At 44.0% G+C, this 18,389-nt stretch overlaps 1 protein-coding gene across 1 annotated transcript in view; it reads left to right on the forward strand.

Moving 5' to 3' along the window:
- The first annotated feature begins 312 nt into the window (after positions 1 to 312).
- SREBF1 (sterol regulatory element binding transcription factor 1) overlaps positions 313 to 18,389 on the forward strand; it is a 57,198-nt gene continuing 39,121 nt past the window's right edge. Inside the window, exon 1 of the mRNA XM_038762851.1 lies at positions 313 to 509. Within this exon, the coding sequence (XP_038618779.1) occupies positions 395 to 509 (115 nt within the window). The 5' untranslated portion in view covers positions 313 to 394. The remainder of the gene's footprint in view (positions 510 to 18,389) is intronic.

Here is an 18,389-nt window from a genome sequence, read left to right on the forward strand (position 1 = left end):
TTTTGTGGTCTGTCCTCCCCTCCTAGACTGTGGGCCCACTGTGGGGTAGGGACCGGCTCTAGGTGTTGCCAGCTTGGACTTCCCAAGCGCTTAGTCCAGTGCTCTGCACACAGTAAGCGCTCAATAAATACGACTGAATGAATGACTGAGTGACTGACTGAATGAATGAAATGAATCCCTGCGGGAGTGCCGGGATCCCGGGGCTGTCAATCAAGAGTTTGGGGCAGGGCCCCGGGCCTGCAGGGCCCGCCTTGTCGCTCAACAACTTTTCGCGGGGCTGGGCCGTTCAGGGCGGCCACTACGTCCTCTCGCCCGTTGGGTCCTACTTATTGGACGCTCAGTGGGGGGCAGAGCAGCGGACTGAGCGCTGGGGCAGGTCCCCAGCCCCCTGACCATGGACGGGCTGCCCTTGGACCAGGCCTCCCCCGGCCCCCCATCCCCGCTGACCCCGCTCACCCTCGGCCAGGACAACAACGACATCGACTCGGCCCTGCTCAGCGACATCGACGGTGAGTTCATTCATTCATTCATTCATTCATTCATTCATTCATTCATTCATTCATTCATTCATCCACTCATCCATCCACTCATTCATCCACTCATTCATCCACTCATTCACCCAGTCATTCACTCAATCGTATTTATTGAGCGCTCACAGTGTAACTCTGTCCTTCCCAAGCGCCTCTGCACACAGTAAGCGCTCAATAAGTACGATTAGTAATATGTACAAACATATACAGGCGCTGGGGTAGCTATATATACTATATAATATAGTATAATAGCATTCATTCAAACGTATTTATTGAGCGTGCGGAGTGTAACTCTGTCCTGCCCATGCGCCTAGTCCAGTGCTCTGCACACAGTAAGCACGCAGTAAGTACGATTAGTAATGTGTACAAACATATGCAGGTGCTGGGGTTGATATATATATACATATATATACTATATAATATAGTATAATATGATCATTCATTCAATCGTATTTATTATGCGTGCGGAGTGTAAATATGAACTTCCCAAGCGCCTAGCCCACTGCTCTGCACACAGTAAGCGCTCAATAAGTACGATTAGTAATATGTACAAACATATACAGGCGCTGGGGTAGCTATATATACTATATAATATAGGATAATATCATTAATTCAAACGTATTTATTGAGCGTGCGGAGTGTAACTCTGTCCTTCCCATGCGCCTAGTTCAGTGCTCTACACACAGTAAGCGCGCAATAAGTACGATTAGTAATATGTACAAACATATACAGGCGCTGGGGTAGCTATACATACTATATAATATAGTATAATATCATTAATTCAAACGTATTTATTGAGCGTGCAGAGTGTAACTCTGTCCTTCCCATGCGCCTAGTCCAGTGCTCTGCACACAGTAAGCGCGCAATAAGTACGATTAGTAATGTGTACAAACATATGCAGGTGCTGGGGTTGATATATATATATATATATATATATATATACTATATAATATAGTATAATATGATCATTCATTCAATCGTATTTATTGAGCGCTCGGAGTGTAACTCAGTCCTTCCCATGCGCCTAGTCCAGTGCTCTGCACACAGTAAGCGCGCAATAAGTACGATTAGTAATGTGTACAAACATATGCAGGTGCTGGGGTTGATATCTCTCTCTCTCTCTCTCTCTCTATACTATATAATATAGTATAATATGATCATTCATTCAGTCGTATTTATTGAGCGTGCGGAGTGTAACTCTGTCCTTCCCATGCGCCTAGTCCAGTGCTCTGCACACAGTATGTGCGCAGTAAGTACGATTAGTAATGTGTACAAACATATGCAGGTGCTGGGGTTGAGATATATATATATATATATATATACTATATAATATAGTATAATATGATCATTCATTCAATCGTATTGAGCACGCGGAGTGTAGCTCTGTCCTTCCCATGCGCCTAGTCCAGTGCTCTGCACACAGTATGTGCACAGTAAGTACGATTAGTAATGTGTACAAACATATGCAGGTGCTGGGGTTGAGATATATATATATATATATATATATATATATATACTATATAATATAGTATAATATGATCATTCATTCAATCGTATTGAGCACGCGGAGTGTAGCTCTATCCTTCCCATGCGCCTAGTCCAGTGCTCTGCACACAGTAAGCACGCAGTAAATACGATTAGTAATATGTGCAAACATATGCAAGTGCTGGGGTAGATACATATATATATATTATATAATATAGTATAATATGATCATTCATTCAATCGTATTTATTGAGCGCGCGGAGTGTAACTCTGTCCTTCCCAAGCGCCTAGTCCAGTGCTCTGCACACAGTAAGTGCTCAATAAGTACGATTAGTAATATGTACAAACGTATACAGGCGCTGGGGTAGCTATATATACTATATAATATAGTATAATATCATTCATTCAACCGTATTTATTGAGCGCGCAGAGTGTAACTATGCACTTCCCAAGCGCCTAGTCCAGTGCTCTGCACACAGTAAGCGCTCAGTAAGTACAATTAGTAATATGTACAAATGTATACAGGTGCTGGGGTAGCTATATATACTATATAATGTAGTATAATATAATTCATTAATTCATTCAATCGTATTGAGCGCGCGGAGTGTAACTATGTCCTTCCCAAGCGCCTAGTCCAGTGCTCTGCACACAGTAAGCACGCAATAAGTACAATTAGTAATATGTACAAATGTATACAGGCGCTGGGGTAGCTATATATACTATATAATATAGTATAATATCATTCATTCAAACGTATTTATTGAACGCTCGGAGTGTAACTATGCACTTCCCAAGCACCTAGTCCAGTGCTCTGCACACAGTAAGCGCTCAATAAGTACAATTAGTAATATGTATAAATGTATACAGGTGCTGGGGTAGCTATATATACTATATAATGTAGTATAATATAATTCATTAATTCATTCAATCGTATTGAGCGCGCGGAGTGTGACTCTGTCCTTCCCAAGCGCCTAATCCAGTGCTCCGCACACAGTAAGCGCGCAATAAGTACGATTAGTAATATGTACAAACGTATACAGGCGCTGGGGTAGCTATATATACTATATAATATAGTATAATATCATTCATTCAAATGTATTTATGGAGCGCGCGGAGTGTAACTACGCACTTCCCAAGCGCCTAGTCCAGTGCTCTGCACACAGTAAGCGTGCAATAAGTACGATTAGTAATATGTACAAACATATACAGGCGCTGGGGTAGATATATATACTATATAATATAGTATAATATAATCATTCATTCACTCAATCGTATTTATTGAGCGTGCGGAGTGTAAAGATGCACTTCCCAAGCACCTAGTCCAGTGCTCTGCACACAGTAAGCGCTCAATAAGTACAGTTAGTAATATGTACAAACATGTACAGGCGCTGGGATAGCTATATATACTGTATACTGTATATGTATGCTGTATATATACCTATATATATATGTTTGTACATATTTATTACTCTATTTATTTATTTATCTTACATGTACATATCTATTATATTTATTTTATTTTGTTAGTACGTTTGGTTTTGTTCTCTGTCTCCCCCTTTTAGACTGTGAGCCCACTGTTGGGTAGGGACTGGCTCTATATGTTGCCGACTTATACTTCCCAAGCGCTTAGTACAGTGCTCTGCACACAATAAGCGCTCAATAATACAGTTGATTGATTGATTGATTTTACTTGTACATATCTATTCTATTTATTTTATTTTATTAGTATGTTTGGTTTTGTTCTCTGTCTCCCCGTTTTAGACTGTGAGCCCACTGTTGGGTAGGGACTGTCTCTATATATTGCCAACTTGTACTTCCCAAACGCTTAGTACAGTGCTCTGCACACAGTAAGCGCTCAATAAATACGATTGATTGATTGATTGGTTGATTGTATAATGTAGTATAATATCATTCATTCATTCATTCGATCGTATTTATTGAGCATGTGGAGTGTAAATATGCACTTCCCAAAAGCCCAGTCCAGTGCTGTGCACACAGTAAGCGCTCAATAAATACGATTGAATGCATGAACGGAAGTAGAGTAATATGTACAAACATATACAGGCGCTGGGTTAGATATATATATACTGTATAATATAGTGTAATATAATTCATTCATTCATTCAATTGTATTTATTGAGCATGCGGAGTGTAAATATGCACTTCCCAAACGCCTAGTCCAGTGCTCTGCACACAGTAAGCGCTCAATAAATACGATTGAATGCATGAATGGAAGTAGAGTAAAATGTACAAACATATACAGGTGCTGGGGTAGATATATATACTGTATAATATAGTATAATATAATTCAACTGGGGTAGATATATATACTATATAATATAGTATAATATAATCAATCATTCAATTGTATTTATTGAGCACGTGGAGTGTAAATAGGTCCTTTCCAAGCGCCTAGTCCAGTGCTCTGCACACAGTAAACGCTCAATAAATACGATTGAATGCATGAACGGAAGTAGAGTAATATGTACAAACATATACAGGTGCTGGGGTAGATATATATACTATATAATATAGTGTAATATCATTCATTCATTTATTCAATCGTATTTATTGAGCGAGCAGAGTGCATGTATACTGTATAATATAGTATAATACTATATACTATATTATATGCTATAATAATTATATAGTATAATATAATTCATTCGTTCATTAATTGTATTTATTCAGAGTGTAACTATGTCCTTCCCAAGCGCCTAGTCCAGTGCTCTGCACACAGTAAGCTCTCAATAAATACGACTGAATGCATGAATGGAAGTAGAGTAATATGTACAAACATATACAGGTGCTGGGGTAGCTATAGATACTGTATAATATAGTAGAACATAATTCATTCATTCATTCAATTGTATTTATTGAGCACACAGAGGAATATAACATTGTACTTCCCAAGCGCCTAGTCCAGTGCTCTGCACACAGTAAGCGCTCAATAAATACGATTGAATGTATGAACAGAAGTAGAGTAATATATACAAACATATACAGGTGCTGGGGTAGATATATATACTGTATAATATAGTATAATATCATTCACTTATTCAGTCGTATTTATTGAGCACGTGGAGTGCCAAGCGCCTAGTCCAGTGCTCTGCACACAGAAAGCGCTCAATAAATACGATTGAATGCATGAACGGAAGTAGAGTAATATGTACAAACATATACAGGTGCTGGGGTAGATATATATGCTGTATAATATACTATAATATCATTCATTCATTCAATCGTATTTATCGAGCACGTGGAGTGTTAATATGTCCTTCCCAAGCGCCTAATACAGTGCTCAGCACACAGTAAGTGCTCAATAAATACGATTGAATGCATGAATGGAAGTAGAGTAATATGTACAAACATATACAGGTTCTGGGGTAGATATATATACTGTATAATATAGTATAATATAATTCAACTGGGGTAGATATATATATACTATATAATATAGTATAATATAATCATTCATTCATTCGTATTTATTGAGCGCGCAGAGTGTAACTATGTCCTTCCCAAGCGCCTAGTCCAGTGCTCTGCACACAGAAAGTGCTCAATAAATACGATTGAATGCATGAACGGAAGTAGAGTAATATTTACAAACATATACAGGCGCTGGGGTAGATATATATACTGTATAATATAGTGTAGTATAATTCATTCATTCATTCAATCATATTTATTGAGCGCGCGGAGTGTAAATGTGTCCTTCCCAAGCGCCTAGTCCAGTGCTCTGCACACCGTAAGCGCTCAATAAATACGATGGATGCATGAATGGAAGTAGAGTAATATGTACAAACATACAGGTGCTGGGGTAGCTATAGATACTGTATAATGTAGTATAATATCATTCATTCATTCAATCGTATTGATTGAGCATGTGGAGTGTTAATATGCACTTCCCAAGCGCTTAGTCCAGTGCTCTGTACACAGTAAGCGCTCAATAAATACGATTGAATGCATGAATGGAAGTAGAGTACTATGTACAAACATATACAGGTGCTGGGGTAGATATATATACTATATAATATAGTGTAATATAATTCATTCATTCAGTCGTATTTATTGAGCGTGCAGAGTGTATATGTACTATATAATATAGTATAATAATTATATAGTATAATATCATTCATTCATTCATTCAATCATATTTATTCAGAGTGTAACTATGTAATTCCCAAGCGCCTAGTCCAGTGCTCTGAACACAGTAAGCGCTCAATAAATACGATTGAATGAATGAACGGAAGTAGAGTAATATGTACAAACATATACAGGTTCTGGGGTAGCTATAGATACTGTATAATATAGTATAATATCATTCATTCATTCAATCGTATTTATTGAGCGCTTGCTGTGCGCAGAGCACTGTATTAAGCACTTGGGAAGTCCAAGTTGGCAACATATAGAGACGGTCCCTACCCAACAGTGGGCTCACAGTCTAGATATTATAATATAATAGTCATAATATAATGTATAGTAATAAGTACACGTTATCTTATATCTACCCCAGAGCCTGGGGTACAGTGCAGTACAGCACAGGGCCTCAGTTCCCTCATCTGTAAAATGAGATTAAGACCATGAACCCCATGTGGGACGGCGTCTGTGTCCAACCCGATTAGCTTGTATCTACCCAAGCACGTAGTACAGTACCTGGCACATAATAAGTGCTTAACAAATACCCAAAAAGGAAGTCAAGGAGGGGAAGGAAGATAGGACTAAAGCTGCATTTAAAGTTATTTTTTCCTTGGTTTTCTAAGCCAAGGCAGTGACGCCACTCAAGCGACTTCCCTCCTCCGCTTCTCTGGCCGCAGACCTCAGAGCCCCGGAGCGGCCCTGAAGGGATTTACCCCTTTCTGGATCTGGAAAATCCTTTTAAATATGAAAAAGTTCCAGCGATCAGACCCTAAAATGTCAAAGTCTTTTGGGGTGCGGGGGACCTAGGTCCAGTTGGGCTCCTCATATCCATCCAGTACAGCTCTCTAAGAAGGGGATGAGGACAGTGTCCCTACCTCCCAGGCAGGAGAACAGAGCTGGTCAGTTAGAGGAAGTGACACAGAGGGGTGAGTCACTGGGCTGGGAAGCCGCCTGGCAGCCTGACAATAATGACCAAATTTGCAAATGCAGTGCCCCCTCACCCCCCAAAAAATCCTAAAAGAAGTGTAAAAGAATGCAACTTAAGTCCACACTTTTTTGTTTAAATTCGTTTCCCCTCTCCTCAGAGTTTCTCTGGATGCCCTCCCTCTGCCCATCCGCCAAGCTAGCTCTCTTCCTCCCTTCAAGGCCCTACTGAGAGCTCACCTCCTCCAGGAGGCCTTCCCAGACTGAGCCCCTTCCTTCCTCTCCCCCTCGTCCCCCTCTCCATCCCCCCCATCTTACCTCTTTCCCTTCCCCACAGCACATGTATATATGTTTGTACATATTTATTACTCTATTTTACTTGTACATATCTATTCTATTTATTTTATTTTGTTAGTATGTTTGGTTTTGTTCTCTGTCTCCCCCTTTTAGACTGTGAGCCCACTGTTGGGTAGGGACTGTCTCTATATGTTGCCAACTTGTACTTCCCAGGCGCTTAGTACAGTGCTCTGCACACAGTAAGCGCTCAATAAATATGATTGATTGATTGATTGATTTGGAAGCCTTATTGAAAGCACATCTCCAAGAGGGCTTCCCCTTCTAAGCCCTCATTTCTTCTCCCACTCCCTACTATTTTCTAGACTGCGAGCCCACTGTTGGATAGGGACCGTCTCTATATGTTGCCAACTTGTACTTCCCAAGCGCTTAGTACAGTGCTCTGCACACAGTAAGCGCTCAATAAATACGATTGAATGAATGAATGAATGAATATCATCTTTGCACTTGGATTTGCACTTTTTACTCACCCCTCCCTCAGCCCCACAGAACTTATGTACATATCTGGAATGTACGAACTTATGTACATATGCCCACTATTGGGTAGGGACTGTCTCTATATTTGTCCAACTTGTACTTCCCAAGCACTTAGTACAGTGCTCTGCACACAGTAAGCGCTCAATAAATACGATTGATTGATTGATCTGGAATGTATGAACTTATGTACATATCTGGAATGTATTTATTTATATTAATGTCTGTCTCCCCTCTAGACTGTAAGCTCCTTGTGGCAGGGAGCATGTCTACCACCTCGGTTATAGTGTAATAATAATAATAATTATGCTATTCTGTTAAGCGCTTACTGTGTGCCAAGCACACGGGGAATACGAGGTAATCAGATTGTCCCACGTGGGGCTCACAGTCTCAATCCCCATTTTACAGATGAGGTAACTGAGGCACAGAGAAGTGAAGTGAATCGCCCAGGGTCACACAGCAGACAAGTGGCGAAACCGGGATTAGAACCCACGACCACTCTCCCAAGCATTTAGTTCAGAGCTCTGCGTGCAGTAAGTGCTCAATAGATACCATTGGTTAATTAATTAAAGACTAACTTTGTCACTGAAGCTGGAGGATAGCGGTTTCCTGTGTTTTGCCTAGCAGTCCCGGGAGACCAGGCTTTTTATTCGTGATTCAGTCACTGACTCGCTGAGCTGGGGCGGAAACTTAACTCCCCGAAGGCTCGGAATATGGGTTCAGTCCGAGGCAAGACTTTCCCATCCCTTACCTCCCCTTCCATCATTCATGCATTCATTCAATCGGATTTATTGAGCACTTCCTGTGTGCAGAGGACTGTACTAAGCGCGTGGGAAAGTACAATACAATAAAAGTGACAGTCCTGCCCACAGCTAGCTTACAGTCTAGAGGGGGAGACGGACATTAATATAAATAAATAAACGACATATATGTACATAAGTGCTATGGGGCTGGGAGGGGGGAATGAATAAAGGGAGCGAGTCAGGATGGTGCACAAGGGAGTGGGAGAAGAGGAAGGGAGGGCTTAGTCAAGGAAGGCCTCTTGGAGGAGATGGGCTTTCAGTAAGGCTTTGAAGGGGGGCAGATCCCTACCCTACCACTAACCCTTAACATACTGAAGCAACAGGACCTAATAATAATAATTATCAATCGGTCAGTGGTATTTATATAGTGCTTACTAATTGGAGAGTGCTGTACTAAGTGCTTGGGAGAGGAGAAGCAGCGTGGCTCAGTGGAAAGAGCCCGGGCTTTGGAGTCAGAGGTCATGGGTTCAAATCCCGGCTCCGCCAACTGCCGGCTGTGTGACCTTGGGCAAGTCACTTGACTTCTCTGGGCCTCAGTTACCTCATCTGTAAAAATGGGGATTAAGACTGGGAGCCCCCCCCGTGGGACAACCTGACCCCCTTGTAACCTCCCCAGCGCTTAGAACAGTGCTTTGCCCATAGTAAGCGCTTAATAAATGCCATTGTTATTATTATTATTATTATTATAACACATTATAATTAGCAGAGATGTTCCCCTGCTCTGTATTTGTTAAGCACCTATCATCTATCAAGCACTGTACTAAGCACTTGGGTAGATAGACAATCATCATCGGGTCCCACATGTGGCTCACAGGCTGAGTGGGAGAGAGAATAGGTATTGAATTCCCATTTTGCAGGAGAGGGGAATGAGGCCCAGAGAAGTCAAGTGACTTGCCCGAGGTCACACAAGTAGTGGAGCTGGGATTAGAACCCAGGTTCTCTGATACCCAGGCCTGTGCTCTTTCCACTAGGCCATGCTGTTCCCTGTCATTTACTGTCTTTGAATTATGATGGTATTTTTTTTATGATAGTATTTATTAAGCGCTTACTATGTGCAAAGCACTGTCCTAAGCGCTGGGGAGGTTACCAGGTGATCAGGTTGTCCCGGGGGGGCTCACGAATTAGCCCCTGTTCTGGAGAGAGCTCAGGGAATAGTTGTGTAAAGAGACCAACAGGGACAGCACCCAACATAGAGCCTTTTTGGGGGCGGGGTGGCGGGGGAGAGATAAAGAGAGAGAGAGAGAGATTGTGTGTGAGTGTTTAGAATGTAAGCTCCTTGAGAGCAGGAACAATACCCAATTCATTTCTTCAATCAGTAGTCTTTACTGAGCACTTTCTTCATACACGGTTATATACTAAACATTAGGGAGGGTACAGTATGAAACACATAGACTCCGCGTGGCTTAGTGGATAGAGCATGGGCCTGGGAATCAGAATGCCAGCTCTGCCCCTTATTCATTCATTCATTCATTCAATCGTATTTATTGAGCGCTTACTGTGTGCAGAGCACTGTACTAAGCGCTTGGGAAGTACAAGGTAGCAACATATAGAGACGGTCCCTACCCAACAACGGGCTCACAGTCTAGAAGGGGGAGACAGACAGCAAAACAAAACATGTGGACGGGCGTCCAAGTCATCTGCTGTTGTGGCCTTGGGTAAATCACTAACTCCTCTGTGCCTGTTACCTCTGTGCCTATAAAATCAATCAATCAATCAATCGTATTTATTGAGCGCTTACTGTGTGCAGAGCACTGTACTAAGCGCTTGGGAAGTACAAGTTGGCAACCTATAGAGACAGTCCCTACCCAACAGTGGGCTCACAGTCTAAAATGGGAATTAAGACTGTGAGCCCCATGTGGGACACGGACTGTGTCTGACCTGATTAGTTTATACCTACCCCAGTGCCTAATAGAGTGCTTGGCACATAGTAAGTGCTTAACAAATATCCTTTAAAAAAAAAAAGATGGTAAACACAATCCCTGCCAACAGTGAGCTCTCAGAAGAGAGCAGGACAAACACCTAGCATAACCCTTTGCAAGAACTGCTCAATCACTGGTATTTATTGAATGCTTAGCGTGTGAAGAGCACCATGCTAAGCTCTTGGGAAAGTACCATATAACAGAATTGGTAGGCATTTTCCCTGCCCACAGGAGAAGCAGCATGGCTCACTGGAAAGAGCCCGGGCTTTGGAGTCAAAGGTCATAGGTTCAAATCCCAGCTCCGCCAATTGGCAGCTGTGTGACTTTGGGCAAGACACTTAACTTCTCTGTGCCTCAGTTACCTCATCTGTAAAATGGGGATTAAGACTGTGAGCCCCCCTGTGGGACAACCTGATCTCCTTGTAACCTCCCCAGCGCTTGGAACAGTGCTTTGCAAATAGTAAGTGCTTAATAAATGCTATTATTATTAATAACAAACTTACAGTCTAGAGGCTAAGAAGCATGTTGTAGTGGATACAGTACCGGCTTAGTACAGTGCTTGGCACATAGTAAGCGTTTAATAAATGCCATCATTATTATTATTATTGTTATTATTAACAAACTTACAGTCTAGAGGCTAAGAAGCATGTTGTAGTGGATACAGCACCGGCTTAGTACAGTGCTTGGCACATAGTAAGCGCTTAATAAATGCCATCATTATTATTATTATTATTATTATTATTATTAACAAACTTACAGTCTAGAGGCTAAGAAGCATGTTGTAGTGGATACAACACCGACTTAGTACAGTGCTTGGCACATAGTAAGCGCTTAATAAATGCCATCATTATTATTATTATTAACAAACTTACAGTCTAGAGGCTAAGAAGCATGTTGTAGTGGAGACAGCACCGGCTTAGTACAGTGCTTGGCACATAGTAAGCGTTTAATAAATGCCATCATTATTATCATTATTATTGTTATTATTAACAAACTTACAGTCTAGAGGCTAAGAAGCATGTTGTAGTGGAGACAGCACCAGCTTAGTACAGTGCTTGGCACATAGTAAGTGCTTAATAAATGCCATCATTATTATTATTATTATTATTAATAAACCTACAGTCTAGAGGCTAAGCATGTTGTAGTGGATACAGCACCGGCTTAGTACGGTGCTTGGCACATAGTAAGCGCTTAACAAAGTTTATCATTATTATACAGTAAATACTAGATCTTGGTGATGATGTAGTCTCTATCCTGGGAGTTTGACAACTACTCTCTGGTCATTGGAATCAGAAAGGAAAGATTTTGTGGTAGTTGGGGACTGAAAAGCCCAAGCACGTCCGTCCAGGTTTTGGTGCTATTTTTGCCGCCCAGGTCATAGGGCCTTCATTCAGGAGACCCCATTGGACCTTGCAAATAGATTCTCAAAGGGAACCAGCTCACACATGCATAATTCCAACTCTCACTACTTGCCTGGAGGGGCCACTGGTAACAGAATGAATGATCCCAGTTTTTCCTGCTTTCCCGAAATAATCTCTACCCGTGGTTGAGCCCGCAAGGGGCCATTTCCCCGATCGTGAGCCGAGTCCCTCCACTTTTGCGGCCACAAAGAGTAGAGCTGAAACAAGGCACCCTTGGTTTCTGACCCAGGAGTCAGAAGCCTTTGTGGTTCATTCATTCATTCAGTCGTATTTATTGAGCGCTTACTGTGTGCAGAGCACTGTACTAAGCACTTGGAAAGTATAAGTTGGCAACATATAGAGACGGTCCCTACCCAACAACGGGCTCGCAGTCTAGAAGGGGGAGACAGACAACAAAACAAAACATGTGGACAGGTGTCAAGTAAGGTTCAGCCACCTACATCCCCACAAAACCAGAACCGCTCTGCCTGGGACTGGAGAAACCCTTCCCGGGACCACCTCGGGGGTATTCCCGGGAAGAGAGGGACCGAGGGATAAAGTCAGGCCAGGGAATCAAGGAGAGGGAAAACTGGAGGCATCGAGGGGGCTGTACATTCTGGGAGCTGGGGAGAAATTAGGAGCCAGTCCTTAGGAGTCAAGGAATTCCAAGCCAGCGGCTGCCCCGCAACTGTGAGAAAAAGGAGTTGGAGCAGCGAAGAGTCGGGAGAGGTGGAGAAAAAGCCAGGCCGTAACCTCCCGGACAGCAGACAAGGACTGTTGACAGTGTTGGAACAGGCATGTGCCCTCTGCTTGCTTTGGCCCCGAGCCTCTGGGAGTTTTGGGGGGCTGAGGCGGGGGCAGCGTCCATGGGGATTGATTTGGGCTGGAGCAGGGGGTGGAGAGGAAGGGTTACCTCTGGACAGTGGCCCCTAACCTCGATCTTTGCCCCAGGCGGGTGCCTTGCCTCTGTTTCGGATGCACTGCTGTTGTCTCAGAGCAAAGTGCCATCCGGCTGCTGATAGGAATTTCCACCTGGAGTGGGTCAGAGTGGTCAAGCAGAAATATGGACGGAACGCTTTACTCTGTGCACAGGATTGTACTAAGCGCCTGGGAGAGCGTAAAAAGAGGTTGATGGACATGATCCCTGCCCTCAAGAAACCTAAGGTCTCGCCGAGTGATGTCTGTTGGGCTCTGGCCCAGAGGTGGTTTGGGTAATTGCCTCTGCTTCCCTAAAATTTCCTCTCTGCAGCCCGGTGGTCACTCTCAAATTTGCTGCTCTTCTCCACTTCCTCACCTAATTGAGCCGTCCTCGAGACTGGGCAGTGACCATAGCCTGCCCCAGAAGTGGCAGTTTGTTGATAGTGAGACATCAAGAGTGGACTTGGAAGTCAGAAGGACGTGGGTTCTAATCCCAGCCCCACCACTTGTCCACCGTGTGATTTTGGGCAAGTCACTTCACTTCCCTGTGCCTCAGTTACCTCATCCATAAAATCCACACCTCATATTTCCATCCAATTTAGACTGCGAGCTTCGTGTGGGTCAGGGACTGTGTCCAACCTGATAAACTTGTGTCTATCCCAGCACTTGAAATGGTGCTTGACATATAGTACGCATTTAACAAATACCATAAGAAAAATAATGCACAGCAGGAGGTTGTGAACACTTAAGTGCTTAGGTGGTGGCAACTGTGCATTGGTGGTGTAAAATGGGGAGATTAAAAATCAGCTGGAGGTGGTCTTCTGGAGAAGAGGTGATTTCAGAAGAGCTTGGAAGCTGGGGTGAGCAGTTGTCTTTTGGATGGGAAAGTTGAGGGAGTTCTGGACAGGAGGGAAAGATGTGAGCACAAGGTTAGTGGTGGGAGAGGTGACTAGGTTTCAAGCACAGTGACTAGGTTTCCATCAGAGGAGCGAAGAGTGCGAGCTGGGGTATAGTGGGAGAAGAGAGTGGATAAGTGGGATTGAGTGCCTTAAAGGCAGTGGTCTAGAGTTTGGGCTTGATGTGGACAGGAATGGACAGCCATTAGAGGTTTTTGAGGAATGAGGGGGTGCAGAACGATGTGTTAAAAAAATGATCAGGGCAGCAGAGTGAAATATGGGCCACAGACTGGAGACTGGGAGATCAGTGAGAAAGTTGATATCTAGATTGTAAGCTTATTGTGGTTAGGGAATGTGTCTACCAACTCTGTTGTACTCTCCCAAACGCTTAGTACCGCGCTCTGCACAAAATAAGCAATCAGTAAATACGACTGAGTGATTATGACAAGTGCCTGGGCCAGTGGAGTGTGGCCGTTTGGATGGAAGGAAGGTCAAGGAAGGATTCTGGAAACGTAGAGGAGGAATCGCTTACAAGTGTTGGTGACAGACTCAGTGTGGAGGTAGAAAGAGTGGGCAAGTCAAGGATAATGACAAGATCACAGGCTCAAGAGACAGGGAAAATGATGGCATTGCCAATTGTGATGAGAAAGTTAGGTGGAGGAGAAGATTTGGAAGGAGAGATAAGGAATTTGGTTTTGGACATGTTGAGTTTGAGTTATTGGGAGGACAATCAGGAAGAGATATCCTGGAGGTAGGAGGAAATGTGAGATTGTAGAGCTAGCTAGGTAGATTTGAGAAGCAGCAAGACCTAGTGAATAAAGCAGGGAGAAGGACCCGGGTTTTGATCCTGGCTCCTCCACTTGTCTCCTATGCGACCTTGTACAAGTCACTTCACTTCTCTGTGCCTGTTACCTCACCTGTAAAATGGGGATGAAGACTGTGAGCCCCATCTGGGATGGGAACTGTGTCCAACCTGATCAGCTTGTATCTATCCCAGCGCTTAGAACAGTGCTCAACACATAGTAAGCGTGCCTTGGTGCCGTAAAGGGGGAGGAAATTGGACTGGAGAGGGTCAAGATGAGAGTTGGAGGGGAAGAAGCGGAGGCAACGGGTGTAAACAACCCATTTGAGGGGTTTGGACAGGACAGTCCCTAGTCATTTGGCCTGCCCTGGTGTTACCCTTAAGATACTCTGAAACTTGCAAAGGCCCAAGGCAAAATATGACTTCTATAAATACTTTTGATTGAGAGATTGATCCTCTGGGAGAGGGTTCAGGACTCCGGCCTTCCCGGCAAACTCGGACCTCAAGTCAATCTCCATTTTTCCCTCGATCACTCCAAAATAGGTTGTTTTTTGTTTTGTTTTCAGTGGGAGTGGGTGCCCTGGATTAATGAAATTTTCTGGGGTCGACCCAATCAGCAGGACACAGTTTTACTGATTTACTCTGAGACCAATTACTCCTTGTCGAGGTGGTTATAGTAATGACAATAGTAAGTAATTGTGGTGGCAGCGGTTGTATTGAGCACTCACTGGGTGAAATAGTACTAAGCGCTTGGGAAAAACAGAACAAGTCAGGGACACATCCCTTGCCCACAAGGAATTTATACTCTAGTAGGAGAGGCAACCTAAAAATATTGATACTCTGAGTAATCGGAATAAGTAACTGAATAAATATAAATACATAAGTGCCAAGGCTGAGCATAAGTCAAGCGTGTAGTACAGTGCTCTACACACAGTAAACACTCAGTAAATACGATTGAATGAATAAGTGCTCAACTGGCTAATTGGGATGCTGGAAATGAATTAGGGGAGGCATTTTGGAGGAGGAAACAGTGCTCTGCACACAGTAAGCATTTAATCAATACTACTACTACTATAGAATAGTTGACTAAGTGCTCAGTACAGTGCTCTGCACACAGTAAGCGCTTAATAAATGCGATTGCATGAATGACTAGGCAACAGGTGAATCTCCTGTTTCCAGCAAGATAGGCTAAAGGCATCCTAATGGGATAAGCCCCCACTGTCTCTCCCCACCTTTTTTTATGGTATTCGTTAAGCACTTACCATATGCAAGACACTGTACAAAGCACTGGGCAGATACAAGCTACACAGTCCAGGTCCCACTTGGGGCTCACAGCATTAAATCCCCATTTCACAGGTGAGGTAACTGAGGCACGGAGAAGTTGAGTGATTTGCCCAAGGTCACACAGCAGAGAAGTGGCGGAGTTTAGATCAGAACAGGGGTCCTTCTGACACCCAGCCCCGTGCTCTAGCCATTAGGCATCTTCCCTCACACTTATTCCCCAGCTTGGAACTCCCTCTCGCCTAAAACTGAAAAACCACAGCTACCTCATCTATATTCTATGGTAGTAGTAGTATTGATTAAACGCTTACTGTGTGCAGAGCACTGTCGTAGGCATTGGGAGCAAATACAGATGCAGGAATTAAACACAGTCCCTGGCCTTTGTGGGGTTCACAATCTAAACTTTTAAACAAGGAGAAGGGGTTGGAGACAGACACGTCAGGAGCGATGAAACATCCAAGCACAGCACAAACAAGTAGACAGAATAGGCTCAAAGTCTCGGCGGTTATGGAGGTGTCCAAGAGCGTGCCAGAGCCAGCCGAGAGTGGGGACCCCTCGGGACCCCCAGTTCTGGGAGGGAAGGCGGTGGTGATGGAAGAGTCTGAGGGCGGGCAGGAGCTGCTTTTATCCCCAGCCCAGCACGGGTAGACCATGCTGAAAGGGGGGACTCTCAGGGGCAGAAGGAAAGGCAGCTCCCCTTGGTGATCAGTACAGTGCTCCGCGTACAGTAAGCACTCAGTAAATACCACTGCTTTATTGAAAGAGTTCTTAGGTAACAGGGAGGAGGGAGCTGTGAAGCAATAGTCTGATTGACCTTAATGGCCAGAGAGGAAGCAGGGAAAATGATAAGAGGGAAGGATAGAAAGTGCAACAGTGAGAGAGGAAAAGGCTTCCCAGGGCTGGTGGGGTTCTACTTATTGCTTCTAGAGGGCTCCCAGGAGAAGATGAAGGCACAGTTGAGTTGGGTGTAAGGAAGTCAGCTGCAAATCAGGGCTCCGAAGCCCTTCTCAGGAACATTCCCCCTCAAGGTTGCACCCACAGGCCCCAAAAAGGCCCGTGTCCAAGACCTTGGGGATCATAATGATTTCATCAGAGTGGGCGGGGAGGGACTCACCGGTGGGGCACAAATGGAAGATTGGGATGTGAGCTTTAAGAATGAAACGACGTGGAGTGGCTTTGGGAGTTTGGAATCCGAGGAAGAAAAAGGAATTGCCAGGGGCCCCGGGAAGCAGACTGAAGCTAAAGACATAGGGATGAAATCAATCAATGGGATTTATTGAGCGGTAGCCTTGTGCAGAGCACTGTACTGAGCAGGCAGGGCTGGCTGGAACGGGTGGACTGGCACCATAATAATGATAATGGTATTTGTCAAGCGCTTACTACGTGCCTGGCACTGTACTAAGCACTAGGGTAGATACACGCTAATCAGGTTGGACACAGTCCATGCCCCACATGGGGCTCACGGTCTTAAGGCCCGTTTTTACAGAAGAGGTAACTGAGGCACAGAGAAGTGAAGTGACTTGCCCAAGTTTACACAGCAGACAAGTGGCAGAGCCAGGATTAGAAACCAGGTCCTTCTGACTCCCAGGGGTGTGGTCTATCCACTCCGAATAAGATCTTGAATGGATCTGTGGCTTAGCAGGGGAATACCATCATGGTGAGGCATTGGCACATAGGGTCAAACGTAGGACTATTTTCCCTCGTGTGGATCAAGGCGAGAGCCAAACGTTGTTGATAAAAGTGCGGCTCCCGGAAGGTCTCCAGCAGAACTTGGGGCGTGAGCGTAAAACTCACACCCAAGTCGAGAATGTGTCCCAGTGCCGTCTGGGTGGGAGAAAGAAGGTTAGCATTAGAGGAACGAAGTGTGCAGGCTGGGTTGTAATAGGAGAGGAGTGAAGTGAGGTAGGGTGGGGCAAGGTAATGAAATGCTTTAAAGCCAGTGGTGAGTTTTTGTCTGATGCTGAGGTGGATGGACAACCACTGGAGTTTCTTGAGGAGTGAGAAAACATGGTCTGAATGTTTTTGAAGGAAAAGGAGTCGGGGATTAGAATGGAGTATGGACTGGAGTAGAGGAGGCCAGCAAGGAGGCTGACACATTAATCAAGGCGGGATAGAATAAGTGCTTGCATTAATATGGTAGCAGTTTGGACGGCGAGGGAGGGGCGGATTTTGGCGATGTTTTGAAGGTAGTACTGAAAAGAGTCGGGCGAATCCCCCTCTGAATTTAAAGTGCTTAGAACAGTGCGTGGCACATAGTAAGCGCTTAACAAATACCATTATTATTATTAAAGAATTCAACTGACTATTTAAGACCACATGGAGACAGGCCTCTAATTTTAGGGAGAAGACGGCATTGGGATTTCGAGGTCCTTTAACAGCGCCCAGCTAAAAGTTGGCAATACTAGCTGGGGTTTTCTTGGCAAGCCGACCAAAGGCAGAACAATGCACAGGGCCCCAAACTGT

The sequence above is a fragment of the Tachyglossus aculeatus genome, chromosome 21 (genome assembly GCF_015852505.1).
Source record: "Tachyglossus aculeatus isolate mTacAcu1 chromosome 21, mTacAcu1.pri, whole genome shotgun sequence".
Lineage (NCBI taxonomy): Eukaryota > Metazoa > Chordata > Mammalia > Monotremata > Tachyglossidae > Tachyglossus > Tachyglossus aculeatus.